Consider the following 10,729-nt stretch of genomic DNA (forward strand, 5'->3'; position numbering starts at 1 on the left):
TTTATCGCTAAAACGTGAACCTATATGGAATTTAAAGAAAAGATTCGAGCTAATTGCAACCACTCTCAAAGGAAACTACTTATTTGGACAAATGGAATTTGTCTAAAAAACTTGGTTTTTGGTTACTATATTGGACACTTATCGATCGATTTGTTAATTTGAATCACTTCTATTGTTTTGTAGATAAAATCGGTATTCCTCCAATGGCTCCCGTGGATTTTGGGTATGAGTCGACCTGGCAAGAAGTTAACCCGTAAGACAATCCTGATGAACAGTAGAATGAAAGAATTGGAATTGAAGGAACGTTCTTCGAAAAGTCTTTTGGCGAACGTGCTGGACATCGATGATGATTTTAGAAATGTAACTGGTGCTACCAGCGGCAGTGGTAACAATTCTACTTTAACAACAAATCTGGGTCCGGGGTTTATACGGCATCCTACTACAATAGAAGATACGAATATATCCGGCAGCGGTAGTTTTCAACGAGATCTCCAGCATATTCTTCGAGAATTGCAATTCATTACGAATAGAATGAAAAAAGCAGATGAAGAAGCTGAAGTTATAAGTGACTGGAAGTTCGCAGCTATGGTGGTAGACAGATTTTGCTTGATAATATTTACAATGTTCACGATAATCGCTACAGTAGCCGTACTACTGTCGGCTCCTCACATCATTGTTCAGTAGGATTAGGTGAAGCAATAGGCGAGAAACTAAGAAATATGTCTAAGTGATATGGTTTTGAAGAAGCATCAACATCAGTATCAAGTGCGCTAATGATGTGATGGTGATGCTGTAGTGGTAAAGGCATAATTTCATTAAACAAATTTTAAAAATATCAAGATATGGAAAAGAAAGTTTAAAAATAAATATTTTAAATGAAATATATCGAACAACGCGGGCGCCAGCGTCGATAGTAGTAGAAGAAATTTTGAACGTTCACTGTGATAAAACAGCAAATCGTGTCGTCAGTTCGGCACATAAAGCAATTGTGCAACTGTGCCTCTTCTGTGGAACATTCACGAGCTGTTTACCAACTAAAAGGCAGGCACCTATGTGCACGTTTTGCTAATCGCTGCACCGTACACCGTACTGCTGTGGGGCCGTAAGACACTTCCAACTGTGTCAAACTGTTCGTACTTCTATTGAAAATTGTTTGAGTTTTGTCGTTTCGTTTTCGACGACAATGAACGGACCTTGGGCACACTCTCGTGTTCCATTATCCATTCGCTATAATAATACTAATAATTCAGTACTAAAACGGTACTTGTTATCCAGTACTGACGTGCAAGTAGTTAGTTAGTATAGTATCATTAGTTCGAGGTACACACGTGTCTGCCTTTTGTTCGCCCATTGATGATAATATAAAAAGGTGTCCAAAACACACATTAAATCTATTGTGATGAACTTCGCAAATTAATAAGTAAAAATAAATATATGATAAGTTATATATATAGAATAAATAGTATATAAATAACCTTGACGTGGGTAAAAGTCGTGCGTTTATATATTCGGAGATGGGACCAGCGGCCGATATCGGATAAGATTTCCGACGAACCAAGTTTTTGTACTCGTTCGTCGAATCTATTTTGTCTCCGTATCGATATCGTAGAACGCCTCTTCTCACTCCGCCGTTTTTTGGACGTCATGTGCTCCACTTTTAATTGGGCGAGTCTCAAAATGTCAACCAACTTTCATCCATTCAAAAGGCGGTATTCATTTTTCACGCCAAAATAAATCATGTACGTTTTATACATTACAACGTACCTCATTTATTTAAGGTATACTCTAACTCGAAAAAATGAAGCACAAAAAGGGCAAAATCTAGGAGTTTCAGAGTGGTAAGAGACGAATCAAGATGCAACAAAGTCCATTCGATTCAGGAGAGCCTCAGGAAATTTTGTGGGCAAAAATTATGAATAATAAATGAAAAATTGATTTTAATCAGGGGAAAAAGAGGGAGAGGGATTCGTTAGATAGAATTTGGTAGAATAAGGAAAATTTTAAAAGGAGGATGGTTTGTTGGAGTGAGCCCTGATATAGGAATTGCTCCTCTGCAGGGCCGGGATTGTGTTTGCTAACTTTTCTGGAGGAGGAAAAGCGAAGATTTAGAGAGCTTGCAAGTAAAAACTGTTCTTCTCGGTTTGGTTTTTTTTTATTTTTTGAAAAAGTTTTCTTTTTGTTTATTTTAAAGTTAAAAGGGGCGGACGGGTACAGCTGCGGCTGCGTTATTTCCTATCGTCGGCCATGTGGCTGGAGAACCGGTTCACTAGGTTGCAAGGAAACCGCAGAAAACCTGCAACACCGACGAAAGGGTAAAATTCATGCATCTCGAATTAATTTGAAAAATATTACCGGAAATGAGATCAATTGTTTTAATCGGAGGTTTTCGAGGTCGATGCACACGAATATCTCGACGGGGATAACCTGCGAGGTACCTAGTGCCCAGGGTGGATGGTTTATAGGTCATCTCCTGGAGCTTCTCAGAAATTCATTGTGACATTGGCCAAATATACATTCTGAGGGTTGTGGAAATCACTGAATACGAATATTACGACGAAAAGAGTAGTTTCCATTATTAAAGATTGCAAGTATAACTCTGAGTAACTAGTTCATTATCATTTTTCATTATAAAAATTCATTTATTTTTCACAAAAAAAAATAATATGTTGTAAATTTTTCCTGCATTATAATTCTGTTTCGTCGTTTGCAGTTCTGAATATATGTACAATTAATGGCTGCACAATTTGTGCAATCGACTCTGCAAAATATCATATTCATGATGCTCGGTGGGCCAAACAATTATGTCATTTTTATGGGACTAAATGCTGTTCTTTTAGTTCTTATTTTCAAACAGTGGGACTCATGCCCTATGGATCCCCAAAAAGCTACATTTGCAATTTGCAAATAAACTCTTTTCAAGCTTGTTAAAACGATATCTTGCAGGTCATCGCCGTGATATTCGTGTACAACGACCTTCAAAACTTCCAGGATATATATACTAGGCTAATTTCCATGGGGCCCCAGAAAATGACGTATAAACTAGTCACCTTGGGCACCAAGTACCTCGTCATGATGTTCATGTTCCGCGACTTCGATAACCACCAAGATTTATATATATTCGGTCAATTTCATGACGAATTCCCATGGGACTGCAATACAAGACAAAAGATATCTAGTAGTCCTTTTCTGTCGTCAAGTTCGTGTTCAGCGACCTAGTAAACATCTAACTAGTAAAATTGAACTGATTTTCAGCAATATTTACCGAGTTCTTTTTTTTTAATTTTAACCCCTCAATATACACTTTTCAAAATGAAGTTTTCGTAGAAACAAAGGCAATTTTCATTTATTTTTCACGATTTTTTTTCCTGAGACTCTCCCGATTCGAATTTACTTTGTTACATCTTGAACTGTCTTACTGATCTGAAATTCCCAGGTTTTTTCCTCAATATTCTCGACTACTTAGATAATTAAGCTTCTACATTGAACATTGAAAATGCTATTATTTCAAAATCTCCGCATTCCAAGAAGCGTTAACCATACTAGTAATATTGTGTAATTACGTACTATTTTTATATTATCTCTTCCCGAAGGAACCGTGAGATATAGTCTGGATTTCAACATTAGTAGATTATGTTATACGTTATATACAAGTTCTTTCATAAATTTCATTCTCAAATTTATCAGTCTGTAACGTTAGGTAGCCTCTCGCCAAGTACATGACGTCCTATCACTTTTATATCATGTATTTATACTGATTTATATTAAAAAAAAATAAAACTTCGAACTTTTCATTACCAAGATAACTTACAAGTATGATAGAAACGAAAAAATCTAAACCTGCAATTATAACAATAATGTTATTTAATTAAATATGTATTAATTAACAATAGAGTTTAATACGATTTTAATAAAAAAAACATATTCTTTGGGCATTTTTTCTGATAGAGATTGTGGGATAGCTTTTTTAAATTGTATCAAACTCACAATCTAATTGAATATTCGTAAATTCAACCAACAAATGAATTCAATGAATTTTATATTAGAATAAATGAATTTAAAAAAAAACATAATAATAAAAATTTTAATATGATATACAGTGGAACTCATATTTCTACAAAAAGTAGCGAAGAAATGTAAATTTTGAGTATATAATGTCATTGGTAATCATCCAATCTTATTACAAATAATCTTAGAGACATTGTTTTAAAAAATATTCACCAGTACCTCGGCTGGTGGTCATAAATTGACGTCACACTATGACTTGTACCGACCAACGCCAGACCCGTATTGGGTAAATGCAAGTTAACGAATCTAGACATACCCCTCCCCGATAAAGTTGTACGTTCCCACTCAGAACACTCCTATACTCGATTTACTGAGTATACAAATCCTTTGATTCTGAGTATAAAATAGCTGCGACATTTGCCTATCCATCCGCCCATCCAAGTCAACTTTCAAATCCTATATTTGTTGGATTCAGGGGCCGTATCAATGATACGGGACTTCCGGGTTACAGAGGCCACTAACGTGTGTAAACAAAAATTAGTGAAATATTATCCCCAATGTCGCTTAATCTCGTGTTTCCCGGGAAAAAACATAAAAAAAAACTGTCATACGTGCCTATAGAGTTTTTACTTTAGAAATGACAAAAGTCAAAAAAGCAATCTCTTTTTTTCCCGGGTTAAGCATTGCTAATCCAAGTGTGTTATTCTTGTAAATACTTTTAACACGTTAACCCTCCTCAATGTTAAATGCCGTACACAAACTATGGATTTTTCGTAGTGCTTGTCACATTTTTTTATTTACTATTTGAAATCTTTAATCCTGTTTCTAAAGCCTTACAGCATGAAAATTACAGAAAGCTAGTATTTCATTAAGTAATCTTTTGAATAGACTGAGCGAAATAAGAAATCAAAATTCATTCAATGGTTTGCTAAATGAGTCCAGAGATTTAGCAAAAGAGTGGAAAGTAACAAGTGTTTTTAAAAATAAAAGACGAAGGATAACGAAGCGTTTTTTTGATGAGTTATCACAAGATGGGAGAATTTCAGACCCGGAATTATATCTCAAAGTCAATTTATACTATTGATATTTAGATATATTAATTTTTCAAACTAAACAATGATTTGAGAGCCTTTGTGACTTGAGTAATATATTCGAAGTTTACAACCGGAGAAACTCCTATGTTCTTCAAACGAAGTGATAAAAAATGCTTCCGGAAAACTGTCTGCTAAATACAGTAAAGACATCTCAGTTAATCTTAATGAACAAGTAATTGCTCTGAAAACATGCTGAAAATCTGAAATTCAAAAAATTTATTCCATTAAGGAACTAATGGAATTAGTTTTCCAGAGGTAGTAACCGCATACTTTCTATTCTTGACACTTACAGTTACGACCGCAACAGCTGAAAGAAGTTTTTCAGAATTAAAACTGATAAAAAATAACCTAAGGACTTCGATGGGGCAGCTATAGATGATTTAATAAATCAATTTGCCGAAAAAAAGGCAAGAAAAGTGTACATTTAATTTGAATTGTTTGGCTAGCTCAATTTCTAGGAGGGAGCGATAACTTATAATCAATACATATTTATTTTAATTTAATGCAACAATTTTTGTTTGTTTTGTAAGAAAATTTTACCCTTCATTTGGGCCCCCAACTAATTTTGATATAGGGCCCCTCCAAAGCACGCTACGCCACTGGTTGGGTTTAACCAACATTTACTATAGGAAAAACCAAATGCGAGGCTCTAATATTAAATGTAAAACCCCCTTGGAACTTGAGAAATTGAAGGACGATTTAACGAATCCAAATTTTGGTACGGTAAGTACAGATGCACCAGACAAGAGATGGAAGTCATCTTGTGCTTTATTTTAAGCAGGAGTGTGAGGTGCAAGTCAAACTACTAGAATTTAAATCCGTAGCTGGTGAAACATATTATTGAGTCATCTGATGACGGTTTAGTAGTAGTGGTGAGATTTTGTGGTAAAAATACAAGTTTTGGCATAAAGAATGATCTTGGAAGAACAATAAATACCATTTATTGTTTAGCTCATATCGTTCGAAACCCAGTCCAGACTGCACTAGATATGGGTTACTCAGCTCAAAAAGTTTTGTGATTTTCCAAATATTGAATACCGTAAATTATTAAAACACAAGATTCCTCTGCCTTATGCCCTTACTTGAACTAATATTTTCTGGTTCGAAGGAGTACTTGTTATCTCAGGTAATGTGTCCAGCTCTGGTAAAAATATTTTTTCAGGATGAAAGTGGTGAAATATTTATTCGGTTTGTGCATAGTCAACATTGTTTAGTGGAATGGTTTCAGCCCTGGAAAAAAATTAGTCCAGTGGTACAGCTGTTGGACTTACACTCATTACAAATGCTGAAGGAGGAAAAGGAGGAAATGTCTACTTAGAGCATTTCACAGAAAAGACAATGTACGAGGTCTGGTTATTAAATAACGAGACTGGTTATGAAAAGACCACACACCTTTCCGTACGTTTTTTCCATTGATCGAAGCAGTGCTGGAAGTCTTTTTGGCGAGTACCTTTAAGAGCTCTGCTTTACCGCTTCCACCGCCTCAGATCGGGTCCCTTTCAAAGCAGATATTTTTCTAGCCTTTCAAGGAAATCTGAGCAGAGCTTTTGGTCAGGAGACAGATTTTTTGGCACCAACTTCGCACAGACTTTCGTCATATGTAATTCCTCGTGTTAAATTTTTCTAACCGTTTCTTTATCGGTGTTTACAGCCGCGGCAATGATCCGGATGCTCATTCGACGATCTGCACGCACAATTTGGTTGATTTTGGTCACTGTTTCCAGAGTTGAAACAGTCACAGGGCGACCTGGGCGCTGGTAATCTTCAGTGCTCTCTCGGCCCTCACTAAAGCGCTTACACTGCTCAAAAACACGCGCACCGAGATAGAGAATTGTCCCCATAGGCCTCGTGCAACAATTTATAGAACTCAGTAGGAGTTTTTTTCAATTTAACGATAAATTTGAGATCAAATCGTTGCTCCACGAGAAAAAAACACGTTCGTTTCAAACCGCTACTGCACAAATACTATAATAGTGACAGAAACTTGTTTTGGTACATGGATAGATAAGATATCTAGTCACCCAACGCACTAATTGTTTTTTACCCCACCCGTCTAGAGCGTCCTCTAGGCGCGAAGTCTCGTTATTTAATAGCCAGACCCCGTATTCTGTTATCGCATTGCCAGTGACTTCAATGAATTTTACAGTTGGTGTATCTCTTATATTAACCTGTGAGAAAACAGTTTCGAAAAACCACAAGACCTCGTATGGATCGATGAAAACATCATTTTATTGACCAGTCCTTTGAAACCAGACCTTTGAAACTATTTAGATAGTTTGGGTACTTTGTCCAAGAAAATATTTTATGATTTTCTTTTTAAGAAGTCGACAACTTTAATAGTACAGTTCTGAAACTATCCATGTGCACTTCGGAAGTATATCTGTCCCTATCTGGAACTGAAAATGGGTCTACGTCATCTAAACTATCATAACAGCTTGCCCAAATTTCTTTATATAGGGACTGTCCATAAATTACGTAGCGCCTTGGCACACAAGCAGACTAAGAACAACTTGTTACGGTAGTGTTACGGATAGACAGAGAGGATTTTATTAAAATGTAGCGTAACATTTTTTAAATTTGAATTGAACGATCCTAAATTCCCTTGGGATAAATCGGCGTAACCATTGCCATGCCGTATTGACATTAAACCAGAACATCCAGGATTCACTAGCATGCCTTATGACTATTTTTACCCAATCGTGCAAAAAGATTTGTTGTGAAGAACTTGCAATTTGTGCGACTTGTATTTCGCTACAGAAAAAAATTCATAAGAAAAGCATACATGGTACATCTGTGTCATTATCAGAAAGAGTCAAGCCATTTCAAGTTATTGCAAGACGAGGCAAAGAAATATTAAAAAAGAAAAAAGCAGAATTAGAGAACAAGTCGAGTGGGTGAACGAAGGGAACATTGATATAGAAAATCTGAATATAATCAAATATTATGAACTTGAGAAAAATTCTGTTCCAGATATTCATAATCTTGAAGAATTGTTGGAAAATCCTTTTATCGAGGATACGAAATGATTTTTATAATTGTACTCCTTTATATAAAATGAGTGCATAACTTAAGATACGCCCAAAATTTATTTATTTTTAATAAGACAAAAAATGTATCAGAGCAAATATAATTTCAACAGTCATATAATATGATTGTGTTAGAGCCTCAAGAGCAGCAGCATACCTAAATGACACAATCTGGCGAAAGAAATACATTCGAACTGAAGCAAAAGCCCGCATACACAAGACCGCAATCAGACCTATATTATCCTATGCAGCAGACACCCGACCTGAGACCTCTAAAACGAAACGGATATTGGAGACTACAGAAATGAAAATAGTTCGAAGAATAGCGGGAAGAACACTAATGGATAGAGAAAGGAGTGAAAACATAAGACGAACATGCGGGATAGATAACATCAATGACTGGGTACTGGATAGAAAGATAAAATGGAATGAGCACATTGACCGCATGACGGAAGAACGAATTGTGAAAATATCAAGGGACAAATCACCAGCAGGACAAAGAAGCCTTGGAAGACCTAGGAAAAGAGGGAGTGACAACCTCCCAGGTGACTGAGCAGAGGCAATGATGTGAAGAAAAACAGGCAATCATGCCTATACACAGCAGGAAGAAGAAGAAGAAAATATAATATGACATTAGATAATTTAGTTAAAGCATCGTTTTTAAATAGCTTTTTTATGGTCCATATTACTCGTTTTCTTTTTCGAAAGGTTGTCACGTTATCCTAGATAGACAGACAGAGTAGAGTACAATTGTTACGGTAGCGTTACAGACAGGCCATGAAGTTTTGAAATTTCAGCGTTACGTAATTTATGAACAGTCCCATATTTTTTCATACTTGATGCTTTCTTATCCTGGTTCTGCCTTTAATTCTAGTTTATCAGGTGATTCACTTGAAATTTGACACCGACCACGTTTAAAACTTTTGTTTGTACATGGTGAATACAGTTAATCTATAAGTAAATCCAAGAGTTACAAATATACATTTACAGTTACACGATTTATTTATTTAGGAAATACATAAGGGAGATTTGATATCCGGATCATAGCATCCTTTGACAGTTATATACTCTCCAAAGACCACACCAAATGTTTAAAAGAAAATTACAACCGAAACATAACCTAAAAACACAACGTCACAGTGTAAATGTAGATAGTTTAATAAAACCGAAAATTACGCAACCAATGTTACCAACGGAACAAAATATAAGAGCGGTAAATTCAATTTGGGATCATGTGTCCCTGGCGATCAATTATCCCCGCTTTTCCTCAGATCATTATAATAAATTCCTATAAAAAAATATAAATTATAATAAATGACTATTCGATATATGTATTGTCATAAAAAATCCGATTTAATGGGTAAAATTTCATAGAAAGTTTGTTATTAAACAAAATTTTTGGTAAATCGAATTAATTCTGTTTCAAAATGTTATCATAGTAATCATTATATTGGAAATAAAATTTATTAATTACAATTTTTGATTTACTTGACAATAAATTATGAGAATTTAACTATGTAAGAATATAAATAAAAGTATGTGATGTATATTGTACAATTTAGAAAAGCAACCCTCTATTATAATAAGCTATGAGTTAAATATATACTATTATGTTCGCCAAAATTTTTGTTGAGCTATTTCATAAATGATAATGTTAGCTAAAGTTGAAGCTTTTTCTAATGAGTTCAGTATATCTTGAATGAGAGGGACAATCGAATGAAGCGACCAACTAGTCTAGACTCCCTTGTCCAACATAGTATAATATATTGCAGTTTGCAGAGATGTGTACCCGATATTAGAAAAATACCTAATGTTATTCTGTACCTTGGCTTCATTCTTTTAAAATAAAGTTATATGCTCAACTAACTTGCGTTTCTTTCACCAAAATGTTGAAGAAATAAATATCATTTTGTTGTTCAGAAACATCTATATCATACCTACATATATGCTATTATGGTGTTATATTGACAAATGACTGAAAATGTCATGTTTTATATATTTGTATATCACTTAAGTTACAATCGTTAACATATGAAAAAGATATATTTATGTGTCATCTCATTCAGAGTTTCAAAATGTAGAATGTATGATTGCAAATAAACAGTTTTTCCATGTAACAAAGTTTTTTATTTCCACTATATCTCCCGCAACTGCTACAGTCTTATCGTATTAGCGGTATGCGAGCGGCTGCGAGGCAAAGCGAGCGCACAACGAATGCCTCGCGAGCACGTGCGGCTGCGTCGCGAACACGCCGCAGCTGCGTTGTGAACACACCTCGGCTGTGCCGCGAGGACGTCGCGGATGCGTAGCATAAATGCAACGTGATGAGTACCAAGATTTATGAAATTACTGTTCAGAAAAAAAATCATTAAAAATTGTATCTTCAGCGTTACTGTTCTCGACGAATGACAATGTAAAAACTTTTTTATCGATGGTAACGGAGCTTCATTGAACTCTGAAAGGCTTTGAGTATTTAAAAAATTGATAAGACATTCAATCAGTTCTACAATAAACACAATTTTAAAATATATCTACAACGTGCAGTATGGGACGCTGTTCGTCAGTGTACTAAAGTCGGTTAGTGTTTGGCACACGCTTGTGTAT

At 35.3% G+C, this 10,729-nt stretch overlaps 1 protein-coding gene across 5 annotated transcripts in view; it reads left to right on the forward strand.

Moving 5' to 3' along the window:
- Nucleotides 1–9,991, forward strand: part of LOC130450759 (neuronal acetylcholine receptor subunit alpha-7) — a 178,581-nt gene extending 168,590 nt beyond the window's left edge. For all 5 annotated transcript variants that reach the window (XM_056789376.1, XM_056789375.1, XM_056789373.1 and 2 more), the window contains one exon: nt 184–9,991. In XM_056789376.1, coding sequence (XP_056645354.1) covers nt 184–684 — 501 coding nt within the window. In that variant the 3' untranslated portion in view covers nt 685–9,991. The remainder of the gene's footprint in view (nt 1–183) is intronic.
- The last annotated feature ends 738 nt before the right edge of the window (nt 9,992–10,729 follow it).

This window comes from Diorhabda sublineata, chromosome X, assembly GCF_026230105.1.
Source record: "Diorhabda sublineata isolate icDioSubl1.1 chromosome X, icDioSubl1.1, whole genome shotgun sequence".
Taxonomy (NCBI): domain Eukaryota; kingdom Metazoa; phylum Arthropoda; class Insecta; order Coleoptera; family Chrysomelidae; genus Diorhabda; species Diorhabda sublineata.